The following is a 20,888-nucleotide window of genomic DNA, read 5'->3' on the forward strand; positions in this document are numbered from 1 at the left end:
TAGAAAAAAAAAAAAAAAAAAAAAAATCACAGGAAAAATAAACCATCAGGATCTACTCTAGATTTCTCTTTTTTTCCTATTCCCCTCCCTTCAATCCCTCTTCCCCTTGTTATTTACAAAGCTTTGTTTCCATTTTATTTATTTATTAATTTTTTTGGTACTGGAGATTGAACTTGGACCTTGTGTCACAGGCGGCAGCACCACTGAGCTAAATCCCCAGCCCTCCATTTTCTTTTTCTTTTCTCATTTTTCCCCATCCTTCCTTCCTTCTTTCCTTCCTTGCTTTCTTCTTTTTCCCCTTCCTCTCCTTAGTTCTCCTTTCTTTTTGAACAGTTTCTTCTTATTACACAATATCTATTATACAGTTTGGTCCTTATATAGACTTTCGGGTTCTCACACTAGAGAGACACTGTGGTATTTACACATGTGTGTCTGATTTATTTTATTTAAGACTCTGGTCTCAAATACATCCTTTAACCTAGAAATGTCTCATTTATCTTTCTTTATGGTTGAGTAGTACTACAATGTATTAAAAAACATCTTTTTATCCATTCATTGGTTTATGGGCATTTGGGTTGTCTCCAAGATTTAGCTTTTAAAAACTGTGCTGTTATAAACAAGGGTGCTCATATATCACTGTGAAATGATGCTTTTAATTCTTTTGGGAAGATACCACAAAGAGGAAAAGATGGATCAAATGGGACCCCTAATGTAATTTTTGGAGAAATCTCCACACTGATTTCCACAGTGTTAACACCAGTCTATACTCCCACAAACAATGGAGAAGATTCCTATCTTCCCACAGCCCTGCCAGCATTTGTTGTTGATGGATTTTTTGATAATAGCTATTCTTTTTGGAGTGAGTGGAATCTCAGTATTGTTGTAATTTGCATCTCTCAAACAACCAGTGATGTTGAACATTTTTCCACATATTTATTTGCCATTTCTACTTCTTCATCTGAGAAGAGTGTGTTCATCTCAGATGCTCATTTTTGGATTAGGTCTTTAAATTTAAATCTGATTTTTTTCCAATTCTTTATATGTTCTAAATATTAGTCCTCTGTCTGAGGAACAACAGGCTAACATTTGTTTCTACTCTCTTGGTTGTCTTTTCACAGTGTTGGTGATTTCTTTTGCTGTGCAAAAGCTTTTCAGTTAGATGAGATCCTAGTTGTTAATTCTTTGTAGTTTTTCCCATGTGATCAGGTTTTGCTCATGAAGTCTTGGCCTACACCTATGTTATTAAGAGTCCTGCCTATTCTCTCCTCTAGCAGATTCAGTGCTTCTGTTTTAATATCTATATCTTTGGTCCATTTTCACTATAGCTTAGTGCATGATGACAGACACAGGTCTAGTTTTAATCGTCAGCATGTAGAACACAAGTTTTTCCAGCAGTATATATTAAAAAGGCTATCTTTGCTCCAGTGAACATGTTTGGCCCCTTTGTCAATGTTAAGGTGGCTGAGGGTGTTTGGTGTTATTTCTGCTGCTTTTCGTCCCTTCCATTGATCCTCAGATCTGTTTTTTTTTGTGTGTGTGTGTTGTTTTTTTTTCTAGTATCATTCTGTTTTTATAGTATAATTTCAAGTCAGGCATTGTGATGCTACATTCCTTGCTTTTGTTGCCCAGAATTGTTTCTGCTATTCTAGGTCTCTTCTGGTTTGAAATAAATTTCAGGATTGTTTTCTCTAGTTCTATGAGGTATACTATTAGTATTTTGATTGAGATTGCATTAAATGGTCATTTTCACTATGTTGGTTCTTCTTGTCCAAGAGCAAGGGATATCTTTTCATTTTCTGATACCCTCCTCAATCTTCTCTTTTAGGGCACTCTAATTTTCAATGTATAAGTCTGTCATTCCCTTTGTTAGACTGATTCCTAAGTATTTCATTTTTTAATGTTATCATGGAAGATGTTGCTCCCCTAATTTCTCTCTCAGTGATTTATTTGCATACAGGAATGTCGTTGATTTTCGAGGGTTAAATTTGCATCCAGCTATGCTACTGAATTTGGTTATTAAGTCTAGAAGTCTTTTGGTGGAGTTTTTGGGGTCTTTTATGTAGAGTATAATGTCATCTACAAATAATAATAATTTAAATTCTTCCTTTCCTATCTTTGTTCCTTTTATTTCTTTCTCTTGTCTAATTGCTCTGGCTGATGTTTCTAGAACTATATTTAATAGGAGTGATGATAAAGGACATCCTTGTCTTATTCCTCATTTTAGAGTGAAAGGTTTCAGTTTTTGACCATTTAGTATAATTTTAGCTATTGCATTCAGATCTTTTAAAATTAGAAAATCTCATGAAGCTAATCTAATGGGAATATGAAATAACAGAACAGGAATGAGTCTTACTGCGAATGCAAGTATACATCAACACAAACACTCTGGAAAGCTGGATGAGCTTATTTTATAAAACTTACCAAACATTTATAACATAGCAATTCCACTCCTGAGACTATCCATACTACCAGGAAAATCCTAATGCATATTTGTAATAGGAAATATGTCCCGGACTGTTCAACATGGTTTTATTCTTAAGAGAAAAACAGTTGAAAAATAAAAAGTACTTTTGCACTGAAAAATGAACAAAGTAATATATACATATAGAATAGACTATCACAGAATATAGCAAGTGAGTGAACTGCTATTACAGGCAACTATATACATGAATCTTAAACTAAATACTGTGTTGAATCAACAAAAGCAGGATTCTATGGTGCGATATATTTTTAAATTGCACTTGATTTTAGCGAAAAGGTTGAGAAGCAATATTTTTAAACTACAAAATAAGCAAAAAATCAGCAGTATTAAGATTACAAAGGGACAAAAACACACAAGATGAAGGCCAAAGTGGAAGATAAGGATTGTTATGGTGTAAATGTCAGCGGTGAAGTTTGGATCTGCCAGTCTTTCTCAGAATGCCTAATTGGCAGAAGGAAATGGAGAAAATCCAGAATTCAAGGTGAGTTCAGTCATAGAAGTGTGGTCTTGTCATAGGCCAGGACCAATAAATACAAGGCAAGATTTCTTAACAGAACATGGAATAATATTAACTTGGGGCACAAGAGCTTCTTTAGGATGGCTTGAACCAAGATCTGCCAGTATCAAAAATCACTTTAAAATCAGAACAGAACATGTCAGTGAAATTAAATACCTTTTAGGCAACAGAAGTAGGAAGGCATGGCAATATCTGCTTATTAGTTTATACCATCTCAAATCTGTAAATCACACATATTACTTAATTTCTCTTCTTTAGTGATGTTGCATTCAGTAAAAGCATTTTGTGTGTTATTCATTTGGCTTCCTCCATGTTACTTTTCCATAATCAGTTATTTGCTAAAATTAGTTCCAGATCTAAAATAACTAGGCCAATTATTCCTAATGAAAGAAGACCTTGTGCATTTTTTTGGGGGTGGTTATTTTTACCCGAGTAGAAGATTTATTGGTAATAGCAGTGGAATGTAAAGTAACAAACACTATAATAGTGCCATCTTATGTCTATACACAGCTTTCAATATTGCTTAAAACGTTCTACCATAATCTAGCTTTATTTTCTTCAATACTTCTATTAAGTGGCAAAGTGGACAGGCTTTATCATTCTGAGGTTAAACATGATGAAATTCAGATTCAGAAAATAAATGTCTTGTCCTAACCTGGTTCGTGATAGAATAAGAACTAAAATTCAGATATTTTGGTTCATGTTATCTGTACATGAAATCTAAGCAAGTCACTTTGGACTTTATATTTTTATTTTACCTTTCTCTAATTCTTAGATTTACTTTTAGTGACAGTGAAAGAGATTATTATGTACTTAGAGAAATGCCATTCAAAATAGCATATAAAATAAATAGTGTTTTGGAAAAATAAAAAAGCAGGATTCCAAAAACAATGCAACAAATCTTCAGCATTCCTTTACTAAACGTAAGAAGCTATATATTGACCTATGATAGCTCTGTTGGTGGATCAGAGGGTGTAAAGTAAATCCAGGTCATTGTAGATACTACCTGAAATAATCCTTTCATAAACTCTTCAAAGAATCTCTCACAAATTGAATACTACGCACTCACTAGTGAGTTTATTATATTACCTGAAAACATAAGTTAAGTGCAACTTGATATTTGCTCTTCTCATGGCCGCATTATGGAATACATTGGTTTTGATTCTGAGTAACATAAAGTTTTTTCTTACATTTGAAAGGGATTAATCTGTAAGTGGCCCTAGGATATAACAAATTAACACCAGTTTCAGTCAGTAAAGACAAATTGTCCTTGTTTTACCATATTTTTACTTAAACTGTATGCCTTTCTCATTAATAGCCTACAAATGAGTTTATCTAAGATACCTCTGTGTCAGATACTTCAAATGTACTTTAGCCTTCACCCCACTCTCCTCTGTGCTTTTCTTTATGGCAGAAACTAGAAAGGTAAAATGTACATTTCTGAGTTTTGTTACAGATAGAGCTACAAATAACTTAGGCTCTAACCATTGAAAATATTTGCATATGAGAAGTGGAATGGAGACCCTTTTGCTTCCTTTGGCTGTGTCCACAAGCTTGCATGGTCACGGGCCCAAGAGTGTAAGCCACGATGTTCCTTGGGCCACTTTCCAGCTGTTGGCTATCCAAAGACAGCCACAGTGAAGGCAATGTGGCCTTCCACATCCGAGTGTTCATGGAGTCGATTTCAAAGGCCCAAGAGCCCTGACAGAGGAGGCATTATAGACTGGCAGTGCCAGTCCCTGGGTTATAGCAATGGAGTCAAGTTTTTTACCCCACAATTTCAGCAGCAGCAGCAGCAGCAGCAGCAGAAGCTTCAGAGTCAGTTTTAGGGTTCTGCAGTCATGGCCAGAAGTCCATCTGGAGCTCACTCTGCCGGCATTTCCAGTGATGTTTGATTTTAATTCTCTATATTAAATCCACTTCAATGAAATATATTTATAGTGCATTTTTTTGTCCTGCACTGAATGAAGCTGATACAATATTTAACTTTGCTTTGTATGCTAGCTAATGTATTTTAAATCACAGAGGTGCTTTCCTAGTGTGGTTGCTAACACCGAGTGTCTAATTTACGGTAATCCCTTAACTAATTTCAGTATGGCCCCTATTTGTAGTGTAATTCTAATATTATCTAATAATTACCCTTGTTGATTTTGAGTATATGGAAGTCAAGAGTACAAACATGTTTGTAAATGAATCAACAGCCAATACTTTAAGAAGTGAAGATACCTATTGGGTGGTATTAAAATAAAAAGTATTCATCCATGCTTGAAAAACATTTTGTGCACTAATGCAATGAATGTAGAATTTCTGACGTAATTTTAAGAACATATAAGAATATGTGGTTAGCTGTATTTTCTAAAGATTTTTTAGGGTTAGGACTATATGGACTATATATTCTGTACACACACACACACACACACACGCCAATATATGTAGAGAGAAGAAAGAGGGAGAGAGAGAAGGGATAGCAATGATATGGCTGATAACAATCTACAAGTTTTGGCTGGGGTCCTTTTACAGCTTTTGTTTCAGATTAACTGTTGCTGTACCAGAAGAACTACTCTATTTTGCAATCACCTCCTTAATTTCTTTAATAATAAGTACTAACCGAATGTAAATATTTTTACATTATTTTTGGGTTAAAATATGTGCCAATTAATTCATATTTTCTATAGTAGGTGGAATGATGAACACAAAACCTGCCAGAAAGATTTTTTTAAGTGCTGGAGATCTGGCCTCATGGATGCTAGGCAAACACAGTACCACTAACTACATCCTAGTGATGGAAGAAATCAATGAATCAGATATGGCCTGTGTGCTATGTGCTCAGAAAATTTAGGAGAGGTGGAGGGAGACAGAGAGAGAGAGAGAGAGAGAGAGAGAGAGAGAGAGAGGAAAGGAAGAAGTTAAATTATTATTATTTGCAAATGACTTGATTCTTTATATCAAAGACCCCATAAACTCCTAAAAAAATTCTAGCTTCTCTGGTGGAATAAACTGCAATAATATATAAGATCCTAATAAGATTACTGACATTGTGAAATGGGAAGAAAGGGGCTAAATGTGTAGGGAAGGTGGGATGGGAAGGGGAAGGGTAATAAGGGAAAAGAAAAAAATGTGAGATAATGAAAAGATGGAAATAAAATGTTTGTAAATGGGGAGGGGAGGAGGAGGTGAAGGGAAGGCAGGGACAAGGGGAAAAAATGAGAACCAAGACCTGTCATGTAGAGGTACACCATCCCAACAATGAATGTAACTGTACTGTATCCCTAAAATGTACCAATAAACTCAAAGCTGAAAAAAATTCTAGGCATAGTAGGTAAATTCAGTAGCATAGCTAGATACAAATTTAACACTCAAAAATCAATAGCACTCCTGTACACAAATATTAGACTCACTGAGAAAGAAATTACAGAAATCACACCTTTCCCAATAGCACTGAAAAAATGAAATACTTAGAAATCAGTCTAACAAAAGAAGTAACATACCTGTACATTGAAAATTACATTACTTTGAAAGAGGATGTCAGAGATAAAAAAAAAATCCCCTTCTCTTGAAGTAGAAAATGGCCATACTCCCCAAATTACTATACAGATTTAATGTAATCCTAATCAAAATAACATTTGCCTACCTCACAGAAGTAGAAAAAACACTCCTAAATTCGTTTTAAACCAGAAGAGGTCTAGAATAACAAAAACAATTCTGGGCAACAAAAAAAGGCAGGGAGCATTATAATTTCTGGCTTGAAATTATACTATATAATTACTTTAATAAAAATAGCATTGTACTGGCAAAAACAAACAAACAACCAACAACAACAACAACAACAACAACAAACAGACCTGACATTCAATGGAATAGACTAGAAGAGACAGAAATAACACCAAAAAAAGTCAGCCACTTTCTCTTTAACAAAAGGGCCAAGCACATTCACCAGAGGAAAGACAGTCTCTTTAATATGTTGTTGCTGGAAAAACTGGCTTTCTATATGCCAAAGATTAAAACTAGTTCCATGATTCTCACCGTGCACTAAACTAAAATAAAAATGGATCAACATCTGAATATTAAAACAGAGACATTAAATCTGCTGGAAGAGAGAATAGGTAGAATTCTTGAGCACATAGGTATCCTCGATGGCTGTGAACAAAACCCAGACTGCACAGGAAATAGTATAATGAATCAACAACTGGGATCTCATTCTATTAAACACTTTTTGCACCACAAAAGAAATCGCAAGCAGAGTGAAGAGATACTCGGTAGGGTGGGAAAACATTTAGCCAGTAGTCTCTCAGATAAAGGACTAATATCTAGAACATACCAAAAATTGAAAAAAAAATCAGACCTCCAAAATTTAAAGACCCAATCCAAAAATGGGAGTGTGAAATTAACGGACACTTCTCAGATGAAGAAGTAGAAACAGCAAAAAAATATATGAAAAACTGTTCAACATCACTGATCATCTGAGAGATGCAAATGAAAACAATGCTGGGATTTCATCACACTCCAGAAAGAATGGCTGTTTTGAAGAAATCCACCAACAACAGATGCTAACAGGGATTTGGGGAAAAAGGAACCCTTCTCCACTGTTGGTGGGAGTGCAGACTGATGTAACCATTGTGGAAATCAGTTGTGAGATTCCTCACAAAATTAAGATTAGAGGTCGCATTTGACCCAGCTATTCCTCCACTGGGTATCCTCCTGAAAGAATTCAAAGCATCGTACCACGATGACACATGTCTACCCATGTTTATAGTGACAGAGTTTGTAATGGATAAATCTTGGAAACAACCCAATACCCATCAATTGATGAATGGATAAAAATATGTTTTTAATGCAATGGATCCGTAAAAAAAGATAAACGAGACATAGCTAAATGAGTGCTACTTGAGCCTAGACTCTAAAGTGAAGTAAATCAGACAAATATGTGTAAATATTGCATTATCCCTCTGGTGTGAGAAACTGACAGGGTAAATAAGGACCAAAATGTATACTAGATAGTGTGAAACAGGATGAAACTGTGCAAAAGGGAATGGAAACTGTGAAGGGGCGAGGGGGGGAAAAGGAAGGGAAACAAAAAAATGAGAAAAGAAGGAAGAAAATGGAAACAAAGCTTCTGTAATAGGGAGGGAGGATTGAAAGCGGGGGAGAAAATTGGGAGCAAAAGAGGAATCAATGTATCCCATGTACAAGTACGAATTCCCTTTGATGAATGTGATCGTTATGTATATTTCAATTGTACCAATAAAATTAATTTTTAAAAATCAAATTTCTATATATGCCCAATAGTATATAAGAACTAAAAGAAACACAATTAACATATTTTCTAGGTAGTAACATACAGGTAAGTTATATAAAGAGATAAAGTCTAAGGTAAAAAATTTTTTAAAAATCATTATGTTTAGCTTAATTAATGTAATGCATTTCTATATAAAAGTGTGCCCAAACTTAGTATCGTATTACAGTTTGAAGATTTTGTGCTTTGTGGAAAATATTAAATAAACGTGTTATCAAAGGTTGACTTTTAAGCGTGATACTGTATTAGAAGGTAATAATCTTCCCCGCCCCTGTATGTGTGTGTGTTTGTGTGTGTTTGTTGCTGGGGATCCAACCCAGGTGTTGTGCATGCTAAGCAAGCACTGCACTGCTGAGCTACACCCTCAACTCCCTGAAATTTTTATCATAAACTATTATAAGAAAAATGCTTTATATATTTCATTTGATTCACAACAGGAAAGACAATGTTAGACAAAGGTATATTCTTGGGCCCTTTTCCTGTATGTCTCATGATGGCTTTAAGAATATGACAATATTTTCACATTTAATTTTCTCACAGTTTTAGTTTGAACAGATGGAAATAAAGAGGCCCGACTGACCGGATAGAGGTGGGTTTAGCTATCTAATTACAATTTTTATCTCTATATAAATGTGTAGATAAAACACCTTGGATTTATTCATTGCCCATTGTGTCCTCATTTCTCTTTTCCTCTTCTCCAGTAAGTTTATTCTTTTTTCCTTCTATGTTTCCAGTAACACTGGAGAATTTAGAAGCAAACCTATCTTGGGGGTGGGGAGAATGGTGGCAAATGGATGAAAACCCAATTTCTTGTCTTTTGGTGGTTACTATAGCAATAATTATGACAGGAGATTTTTCTGCCCCAAGTGGTTTCTATAACAACATGATGCGGTGCTTTAGAAATAGACCTGAGGTAAATAGATGCTTTATGGGTCTTTTAACTCCTTTGATACCACAGGGTTAGTACCCACTTGGAGGATAAATATTAGCTGGCTAATTTGACGGAAGCCTTTAATATTGCTTTTATTTTTGTGAAGATTAAATAATTCATTATGAAGATCTGGTTAGACTGCATAGGACCCTAGGCTCCTTCATTCTGGTAATAAATGACACATCCTTTCTTTCTGCAAATGAAATTGAGATAGTGTTAAAGCCATGTCTATTTCAGTATTCACCAAAAAAAAAAATGTGGAAAACCATAAACAGTTCTGATTAGGAAGTTGATTAATGCTCTCACAGATCACCCAAAGCCTCTTGCTTTAGTGAAACCATGCACACAGCTCTTGAGTGCTCTGCTCAGTGGGAACCTTTCTACTCTAACTAATGGAGCCTGAATATTAAACCTTTGCTATGCTATTCACCTTGCCCTAATTTAAGGATAATCCGACTTGATTTATATTTCACTAAATATTAAAAAGGAAGCTTAGTAATATTTTTCTACATTTTAAAAGTTTTATTATAGTAAAAATATAACATACAATAAAACAAAGGCTCCCATTTCATTTCATTCATAAGCATTATGCAAGAAGTTCTGTAAGAAAGATCAGGGGAGGGCCGCCTATTTAGCTCAGTGGTTCTGGCGCTTGCTTTGCAAGTGCAAGGACCCGAATTTGATCACCGGTACCAAAACACACACACACACACACACACAAAGAGATCAGGGGAGCGTAGGCACATGTTGCATACTAGTACTGGTATAGTTTTTCCAGAGGAAGAAAGATGGAAGTCTAAATTTAGTCATAGACTGCTACATTTAGGGAGATAGGGATTAAGCGTTCAGCTCAATAACGAGTTATGATAAACAACATTATGTTGCATACCGGATTTATATCTATGCGTAGATCTAGACAGAGAGGTGAATATGTGCTTAATTTTAAAAATAAATTACTGCACCAAGTAAAAAGTTCTTAAAATATTAATATATATAATATATATGGTTTGGAATGAATGAATGATTTAAATTCAAACCTTTCCTTTTTTAGCTAACCTGCAAAATATTTTAAGTAGTAAGACATAGCCATACCCTCCCAAATGAGATGATTATGGCCCTATTTAGAAAAGGGTGATTTCATCTAAGGCTGTATCTTATGCCTTTTTACAACAAAGCTCTTTCTACACTTTTGTGCCTTTCTATGCAGTTAAGCTGCCAATTTCAAAGACGAAATATTCCCTTTCAACTCTTGGAAGGGTGTCAGCGATCACGCATCTCCCTCTGAGTCTTGAAACAGTGCTGTGGAATTTCCGTTTCCCTAGTGCTTCATGCTCAGCAGCGAAGCCTTGGAAGTCATTGCACAAGTACTTTTCATATCCTTCTGGGGCAGAGTTCGCCGAGTGGGTCCCTGAGACATCAAGACCCCTTCGCCGTGTGTGTCAGGAGGCTGTGCAGAGGAGCTTAGGCAGATCTGTGTGCACCAGGGCCCTGCTCAGAGCAGCAGGTGCCAGGACACACCGGGCAGGGAGCCATTTAGAAACCCTTCAAAGACTTATCCAGGCTCAGTGGCATCACACTTGTTCTCAGTACCGTGGGGCTTTTAGCTGAATAGAAAGAAAATTAAATGTATTCACGGTGGCTTCCAAGTTAGCTAGTAACCAGAGTAACCTGGGTTTCCCTTAAATTTAGCCCAAACCTTAGAGTGACCTGGCAGAAACAAATCATTCTCTGTGTTGAAGTGTAGTGAGACATAAAGCGAGCAAAATAAATTTCCCTGGGGTAAAACCAATTAATCAGCAAAGCAGACAATCATCATGTGTTTATTGCGGTATTGAGGAGATCATGTAGTTTTCAAAAAGTATAGCCAAAATCTTATATATAATCCTATGTACAGACTCGCTGGTGAAGCACAGCTCTCAAACGTACAGAAATAAATTGCTAATTATAAAGGCATATGAAATGATGAAAATTTAGGAAATAAATGGATCAGTGTTAAAATTAAACGTTAACGAGTTCTGTGGTGGCCTAAACCAAGTGATTGAGAAGGAACCCAAAATACAGAAAATGTGGGAAAAGTATGCCTTGTATCAGGCTTCGGAGGATGAGTACTATTTGAGGGATATCCTAAAGAAACTCTCTTAAAATACCTTGAAATGCCTTTATACTACTATAAGAATGTCATAAAATAATGTAATTTAAGTTCTAGTCATAACCACAGACTATTTTTTCTAGGCCCTCATTACCTGTATAAAAAAATATGAGAAAACTATCATGAGCTGCATTGTTCAATAAAATAGCTATGATATCTCATTTTGCTTTAAAGCACTTGAACGTGGCCACACAGAATTGAGTGTGTTGTGAGTGTAAGATATACAGAGGAGGGTTTCAAAGGTTGTGTAGTAAAGTAAATATGTCATTAATAGTTTTACAAGGATTGCATATTAAAATAATAATAGTTTTGATATATTCGGTTAAATATATAAAAAAAAATTCCACTTGTTTATTTTTTTCCTTTTGAATGTGATTACTGGAAGATTTGCTATTAGCCAGCACTGGTAAGTGCTGCTAAGTGTAGTCTGTGGACCAACATCCAAAGCAGCATTTGGCAACTTGCTAAAAATGCCAAACCCGAGTTTCATCCCATCGGCGAAATCTTCCACGTCTTTGAAGTCTTTTTATATGTGGATCTATTACATAATAAACATGCTAATTTGGTGAAATTATTTGACATTCCTGAAACTTTTCCTTATTTAGAAAATAGATATAGTACCTCCAGCCCCATTAATTTTATAGGAATTAATTGGAACAATAAGGTTATACACTTATTCTAGGGAAATAATAAATTGGAGAACATTTTGCACTATCAACAATAAAATATAAAGACTTCTATTATTTCATTCTTATATTGATTGCCTTACTATTTCAGTATATAGGGAAATGGACTAGAATTTTGAGGATTGTTTTCCTTTATTTTACCAATTTTTCCTATTTTTTTATTTAACCTTAATTGTGTGTAGTATTCTCACTGATAGAAAACTTATGGAAAGTATTAGAACTTCCAGAATCTTTTTCAGAACAGAAGTCTCATCTGGCTAAATTTTTCTGCATCACTGTTTTATAACTGAAGTTGAATTTGTAATTGTTGGTTATTGATTAATTTTTAAAACTGGCTTTGTGAACTGAGAAAAAACTTTATTTTTTGCTCAGAATGTTTGTGCTACGAGAATTTAAATTTCTGTTTACTGGAGACAAAGGAGCTAGTAAAATGGAAGTCTATGCCATAAGTGAAAGGGATTATAATGAAAAAGCCTTTGATTATTAAAATATGCATGAGTTATAATAAGGTCAGAGAATCCACTGATTAGCTTTAAATCAATTGTGTCAGAAGAACATAATTAGAGTCTATTAAAAATTTCAAGGGTTGACATTTAAAACAACATGACCTTTACAATTTACATTATTTAGTCATTATCATCTTAGGATGATAAAGGGTAAGGCATCTTCTGTGAGGGATGCATGATCACAGTCAAAGGCAGGAAGAGCTCACTCCATCACCTTCACCCTAACATTCAAGTCCTGATCTGAGCCAGACCCATTCTTCGGTGTGCATGCTTTGTAAAAGAACTCAGGGACTCTTCCTCTTATGGGGAAACTTTCAGAGAAAAAGAAGTCTTGGAATTTGAGGACCCTTGATTTTATCAGTGATAATACTGAGAATTAGAAATCACAAATAAAAGACCTAAAAAAATGTTTATCATATACAAGGATTTTTAAATATGCTCATAGAAAAATTTCTCAGTCAGGCCATGGACCCTCCAAAGACATAACAGAATAGGGACATTGAGGTTCAGATAACACTGATGAACTCTGGCCATAATCTTCTCAAATGGAGTAAGAAAATCATGTTTCATAAAGAGTTTTCACGTGAGTTAACTGTGGTAAGTATGAAGGTCCTCTACTAGATATTATGAGATACAGCTCTCATGCAATCAGTGCTGATGGCAAACATATTTCATAGAACTCTCGAAACTCTCTTTCCAATAATAATTTGGCTCATTTTTCTTGAATTATTTCATTCATTAAATAGGTACTAGCCAAGTATAGACTATGTCCATGGTACCTTGATAATCAGTTGTGTTAGCTTTCTCATTGCTGAAATGCAATATCCAACACGCACAATTTAAAGAAGGAAAAGTTCAATGGGGTCAGTTTCAGTCCAAGTCACGGTGGGAAGCAAGGCAGGGGATATATATATATATATTCCAAGGCCATGCGTCCATGATACCCAAACCCACCTAGCATTGTGCTCCCCCAACCCCTGGGGCGGATCCCATCAGTTGAAACTCCGCCCTAACTGCTACATTAATAGGAGGGTATCAAGGTGTATGTGCTTTGGACTCTGCATTGAAAGGAAAGCCAAACAATATTGATTAAAGCTACTCGATGCCTGCTTTCCTAAGAAACTTTATGCACATTATCTCTTTTACTGCTAATGGAAACAACAACAAAAACAAAAGTAATAACTTACATTTGTTCACTATGCACCACGTACCATTAGACGCTTTGTGCATATTAATTTAACCATCATAACAATTCTGTAAGACAGGTGTATCCTTTTGACAAAAGTGGAAGCTGAAGCAAACAGATGCTGTCATAATAAAAGTGAAGATTAGCAAGGGGCAGAGCCAGGATTTAAAGCCAGGCACTGAAGTCCACGCTCTTAGATGCTATACATATGACAATATATCCTCTCTTTTAAAAATAAGGTGACTAAAGCACAGCGCTGGTGACTTTCCTAAAGTCACAGGGATGATAAGTATCAGAGCCAATATTTACATCTCTGAATCTCTGACCATAAAACTATACTCTTCCCATTGTATTCATCAGCCTCAATTTAATATGTGAGGCCACATGGACAGAAATAAGCCAGGCGTAAGATAGTGAGTGCCTACTTCTTCAGATGCAGCAGAAATGCAAAGGAGAGGAAGGGTTCTAAGGACCCCAGATACTTACTTGAGCTAGTTCATGTGGATTCCATCGTACTGTGCATCAAAGTAAGTGGTTCAACTGATGATTTTTCCTACTTGAATTTATCAAAAGAGGCCAAAGTAAGAACTTTACAGCAAGGCTTAAATGGGAATGAAAGTATTCTTCTTCACCCATCCATTACTCAAATTTCTATTGACTCTCTGCCATGTGCGAACTATTTTGCCCATGTCCTGAATGAAGATGTGTCTGTCTTGCTCTACTCCTGTCTCCTCCTCCAGCCATTTTTGGCACAAAGGCAAACTATTAAAAACAGTGCAAGAAAAGACTTTATCTTCATAAATTGAAATTCTTAGAACTGGAAATTTTGACTCAGCTCCACTTGCGTTGTTTTTACCCTCTATTTTATGCAAACTGCATTTTACTAGCAATTATTTGCCACATCTTTATACAAAAATGTTTTATATGAAAGCCAAAAACCATTCATTCAAAATTGTTGCAAATATAAAATTTTATGGACACAAGCCCTATATTCCTCTCATTTTTATTTAAGTAATATTTGGTAAATGTACATAAAAGATAGACTTAAAATAGAAAGACTTGTGCCTTTACATGCTTAAAATATTATTCCCAGGGCTGGGGATTTAGTTCAGTGATTCTGCCGCCTGCCTCGCAAGCACAAAGTTCTGAGTTCAATCCCCAGTATAAAAAAAAAAAAATTACTCCCTACCATGCTTGGCATATTGCTTAGTAGAAAATTCTCCAGGACCCTGTTGATCTCCCTGTAATTTCAGGAAAATAAACAAACAAACAAAAAGAAAAGTAATACATGCTCTTCAGCAATAAGCCCAAATAATCTTGTATATGCTATGAAAATTATATTGGGAGTGCACAATCTAGCTAAATGTGGGACACATTAAAAATTATTATTTTAACCCAGATGTGAGCAATAATAGTAGTTCCATACACTCTTTTTTCCTACCCTCAGCTAGAGGAGAATTTGCCTCTTAAAGTTATTGTCAATAACATTTAGACCCAGAGATAAAGTTCATTAGAGACTTACATGAGAAGAATTAAGTGAGCAAATCCTAGAAAAGAATCAAAAAAGAAGAAAAAAGAAAGCGAAAAGATAAAGTTTAAAACTCACTAGTGTAGAATGTACAACAGCCAGTAGATGGCAAACTTTACTGCAAGGAAATAAATTTACAGCCTGTATAAATGGATCTGCAAATACAAACTACACCTCCCACCCAGAAAAATTCATTCCTCTGAATATAGGTCTTATATCAAAGATAAACAAAATTCTCTCTGGCTATTTCTCTGGAAACCAAATTCTCATTAGTTTTAAATAATCCTATAAGTTTATTACATGCTCATTTGTCTTATTTTAAAACTGTTATCTACTATTGAAATCATTTTATTGTTCACTGAGAGTACACATATGTACTAAGCATGATAACATACACCATAGGCTTTTTCAGGTGCAAATATTGAAGTAATTATAATCCTTACTTGGTGATATTCCCATTGGTGGTCTGTGCACACTCTGCTTTTATTGCCTTGTTACTTATCTAATTAGTTGTGATAATGCAGCAAATTCCATTTCTTTTATATGTCTGAAAGATAGAATTTTCTCTTTGAAAAGTGGTTGTTTCTCTAGTGCATGAGCTGCAGCATCAGTTAATGAAGCTCACCTGGTGGAGCTGCATTTCCAGAGTCTTCAGCCTCGGCCCTCTGGACACACCCATAGAGCCCTGCAGCAAGGGTCCCCAGTGGCACCCGTCACCTCAGAGGAGGCACAGTAAGAAGATGTCATTGATGGGTCATCTTGTCCAGAACCAGTGCCAAACACACTTCAGAGCACACACAGAAACAAAGTGATGCAGAGTGGCAGGTGTGTGACTGGCTTATGAGCCTACCTACTTTGCTTTAAAAATATTTTGTTGACTTTATTCAGTAACACACAAAAGTTTCTAAAGAGTATGAAGGAAATAGTCGTGTCCCAGCCAGCATTCCCTTCCTGAATGTCAATCCAATGTGCATTACCCCCAAATGACTACACAGAACTCTACTAGCTCTTTCTTCTCATTTTCATTTATATTTTCAAATAATGAGTGCGTTCTTCATCCAGTTTTAGATTGCAGCACGATGCATTAGAATGCCACTGTGCTTCAAATACATGTAACACTCAGCAGTTCTAAAACACACACGGACACATGCAAACAACTCTATTGTGCCCAATATAAGTTATATATTATTACTATTATTGTTATTTTAAGATACTATTCTAATCAATTACAAATTGATTCTTTTCATTTTACATATTTCTAACTATACTGATTTCATTTCTTTTCCTGTACAACTTTACAAGAATACCAGCAAGATTGTTTTTTGCTTTTTAAATGATCTCTCTCTCTCTCTCTCTCTCTCTCTCTGTACACTTTTTATGTCCTTGGAGACATCCTTCCTAGAGCTCTAATTTTTCCTGTTGCTCTCAGCATTTGGTTCATCTCTTTGCTGGTAGTATAACTGGGATCCTGGGATTTCTTTTCAGTTCCATCTGCTTTCTTTTATTAATTTCTGGACTTCGAGATTCCATGTCTCCCTCTTTCTTGGGTTAATTTTTATTTTCAGCAGATCTCATTCTCCAGAAAACAGAGAATGAGAGCTAAAATTTTCAATTTGTGGGTCCTTAAATAATTTTTTTCTCTTCCAATGTGATTAGTAGTTTAGCTAGGCATATAGTTTGAATTTTTCATAAGTTCCTCTCAGGATTTCGGAGGCACTTTTCTAGTATCTTCTAGTTTCCAGTTCTTCTGTTGATAAATTAGTCCTGTTGCTTTGTAATAATAATAAATGTCTTGTTGCTTTCTAAATATACTGTTTCTACCTCATGGAATCTTTGAGGATTTTTACTTTATCCCTGATGTTCTGAAATTTTACACTGCTCTGTTTCAGTATGGATTTATTTTTCTTCAGTTTTCTTCGGCAGTCAGTGAAACTTTTAAATCTAAAAACTTACTTGTTTTTAATTCTCACTATTTTTATACATCTATTATAATTTTCAATTCCTTCTTTCTCCTCTCGACATTTTTTAAATTCCCATTTCCACTTTTAAATGTTCTTTGTTTTGAATGCCTACTTGATCAATTTTCTACTTCCTTATATTTTCTGTCCTATAATAGTATTTTTTTCCTAGTGTTTTAGAGATGGCTTTTCAACATTATCTTCCAATTGCTCAATTGCATCTTTCATTTTGCCACTACATTTTAAATTTCAAAGACCTCTTTGGTTTTCTAGAAGTTTATTTTAGTGGCCTCCAATACTTGTTTCGCTGCTCCTTGAAAAAAAAAAATAGATTTTTTTCATAAGTTTTGTCCACTCCTTAAATTGTTTTTATTTTTTTCAAGTTACATTTCTTTTAAAGTTTGATGTTTCAGTGCCTATGTTTATCTTAGAGGTTTTCCTGAAATACCTGATAACCTCACACTTTCTGTATGATGGAAATACCACCGTTTCTTATGCTCATTAGCCGATGCAGAAATGTTTATAAAGCTTTCCTACAGATTATTATTTCAATCGGAATTTCAACCATACTTCTAGAACAGAAATTATTTTAGGAAAATGAAAGTTTACAATCTTTACTATATCAATATTTTTGTAGTGGACTTAATCTGTAAAATTACATAATTTTGTGTTGCTGTGAGGATAAAAATCACTGTATGTGAAATACCTAGAATGTTTAGTAGGTAAAGTAGGTTTGTAGTAAATAATCAAATTCTACTATATTTTTATTTTTCAATACTTTTTAGAGCATAAAATAGCTATTAAGATTAACAAAGTCATAGTATTCATTTAAATAGCAGTTTCCAATAGGCAAGTTATTCAGACAATTTTGTAATTCCCTGCTTAGTATTCCATAAAAGTCTCCCATGAAAGAATGTGAACTTTAAGATTCTGAGCAAATGGGAAGGATTATGAGCTGTCTCGATTCCCTCCAAGTTATTCGATTACATTTATACTTGAAAAATGAGGTACAAAGGAGAAGATAGTGTCAAACTGGCCATCTTTGTTGCTTATTAGCAACTATCTAAAAAGTTTTGACAATGAAGAATTAAAACTCATCATATTTAGGCAAATTAGGTATTTCACTGAGTTTGAAGTGACACCAGATCAAAAAGGAAGTTCTTTAATTTTATTCTCAAACATTTTCAAGTTTAATTTTGATTTTTTTTTCTTTGTAGATTCTTTTTGCAATACAAATAATACCAGGTGCCTCCCACCTTCTTGCCAAAACAATTCTACATGCAAAGGTTTGTCACAAGACAGCAATTGCCATTGCTCAGACATAGCCAATAATGCCGACAAAGACTGTGAAAATATTAAAGATCCTTGCTCCCCCAATCCTTGTCAAGGAGTCGCCACTTGTGTGAACACCCCAGGAGGAAGAAGTTTTCAGTGCCAATGTCCTCCCGGGTACGGTGGGCTGACGTGTGAAACTGCCATTGGCTCCTGTGGTGTGGACTCGTGCCAACACGGAGGTGTTTGCCACCACGACCGTGTTCACCTGGTCTGCATCTGCCCTGCTGGATATGGCGGAGGATTCTGCGAGATGGATTGCAATGAGTGCGCTTCCGGTCCTTGCCACAACGGGGCAGGACGGGATCGATGGCTATTTCTGCTTCTGTGTCCCAGGATATCAAGGGAGGCACTGTGACTTGGAAGTAAATGAATGTGTCTCAGGTCCCTGCAAGAATGAGGCTACGTGCCTCAATGAGATAGGAAGATACACTTGTATCTGCCCACAAGGTTATTCTGGTGAGTATTACCTCTGAACCCCGCAGGACTGAATGCTCTTTCTCTTCCTTTAATATTGCAAAAGCAGCAGTGACAGTTTATGTCCTATTCATATGTTCACTGGTTTATAAAAAATGGCCAAGTTCTCATCAGGCATTAATCACTACATAAAGCTTGCTAAACTATTAAAAATCCACAGAACTCTTAAGTGGTTGTGTAGTGTGACTGTTACTGTTTCAGTCAGAGCTCTACAGCACTTGGAACCTGGGTTCAGCTGTTTAAAGGCTAAATAGTATTCTGTGTATATTTTCTGCATTTAAAAATAGCTACTCATCAACTGATGGACACTTAGGTTGTTTCCATGTCTAGGCCCTCGTGAATCGTGCTGCAAAAAACATAGAAATGCATGCTGATATTTTTTCTTTTAGATATGAACTCATAGGTGAGATCACTGGATCGCACAATTCAATTTTCAGATTTTTGAGAAACCTCCATGTTATTTTTCAAAATGCTCATCTACAATATCAGCAACAGTGTACAAGTGTTGCCTTCTCACATTCTCTCCACTGCTTGTTATCTGTCAACTTTCTGATAAGAGCCTATGCACATGCAAAGCGATATTTTGCTGGGGCTTTAATTTGTGTTTCTCTGATGGTTAGAAATGATGAAATTTTTTTCATGTATCTGTGGGTCATTTGTGATCTGTCATTTGCCACAACATGGGTGAACCCGGAGAACGTGATGTGAAGAGGAATAAGCCAGGCACAGAGAGACAAACGTCATATATCCCACTGAGATGTAGAACCTAAAAAGTTGAATGGGTAGAAATAGCACAGAATGATGGTTACCAGAGGCTGGGAGGTGTGGCGGGGGCACTGCACAGGGAAAGGGAGATGGTGCTGCCTAGTGGATATGAATCACGGTCGGCAGGAGGAAAAAGTCTCAGTGTTCTGCTGCATGATGACCACAGCTAACCAAAGCATACGATCCAAAATACGTATGAGGAGATTTTAAGTGTTCTTGCCAGAAATAAGGGATAAATATTTGAGTGGATGGATATGCTAACCAGCTTAATGTGGTCATCCTGCAGTGCCTACACATTTCAAATCATCCCATAGTACTTCTTAAATATACACAATTCTTTTTAACTGAAGATAAAATAAAACTGAAAACAGCAACATCTACAACCCGCACTCAGTACAGAATTAGTGGCCTTCCTTGTCTAGGTCCAGACCGTTCAGGTTCCCTTACCAGTTCTTATTTTCTCATCCTAGCTCAGGTTTGCCCTCTAAGGCTTGAAACTGACATCGCAGGCTGCTTGGAAGGCCTCCTACAAGTTGGTGAACTTCTAGTACTCAAACGTGAGGAACAGGTCAATGACAGCAAGACAGTTCTTATTTCATTTCTTGCAAAAAGAAAAAAAATACTAAATCATATTTATCTATTTCTTAAAATTGTTCTATTGATATAATTTTACCTGAATAATAACAAATTGACAATTCATTACCAGATTACATATTGTGGCATTAGCAGGTACACTGACTCTCAATCCTCTCTGTCTTCCTGAATCATAGTTACTAATTTAGGTCAATTCCTCATCAATTGCTTAGTAGCTTTCACTTTTTCTTTTTTTTTGTACCAGGAATCGAACTCGGGTCCTTGCACTTGCGAGGCAGGTGGTAGAGGTGGTAGAACCACTGAGCTAAATCCCTGGCCTTGTTGCTTTGCCTTTGATTTTGTCTTAGTGTCTTCTCTTCTTCCTGAGACACAATATCTGACACCCACAATTTAAAGGAGGAGAGGTGTATTTTGGCTCACAGTTTGCACACGTTTCAGTCTACAGTTGGCTGGTTCCAAGGCAAGGCAGCATGGCAGACAGGAA

The 20,888-nt window shown here is 35.8% G+C and overlaps 1 protein-coding gene across 1 annotated transcript in view; it reads left to right on the forward strand.

Annotated features, from left to right (window-relative positions):
• The first annotated feature begins 2,839 nt into the window (after positions 1-2,839).
• Crb1 (crumbs cell polarity complex component 1) overlaps positions 2,840-20,888 on the forward strand; it is a 143,132-nt gene continuing 125,083 nt past the window's right edge. The window contains 6 exon segments of the mRNA XM_010635413.3: positions 2,840-2,963; positions 4,611-4,817; positions 10,431-10,809; positions 14,184-14,281; positions 18,454-18,862; positions 18,864-19,027. Coding sequence (XP_010633715.1) covers positions 2,840-2,963; positions 4,611-4,817; positions 10,431-10,809; positions 14,184-14,281; positions 18,454-18,862; positions 18,864-19,027 — 1,381 coding nt within the window.

This window comes from Fukomys damarensis, unplaced genomic scaffold (assembly GCF_012274545.1).
Source record: "Fukomys damarensis isolate Sample0158 unplaced genomic scaffold, DMR_v1.0_HiC HiC_scaffold_11, whole genome shotgun sequence".
Taxonomy (NCBI): domain Eukaryota; kingdom Metazoa; phylum Chordata; class Mammalia; order Rodentia; family Bathyergidae; genus Fukomys; species Fukomys damarensis.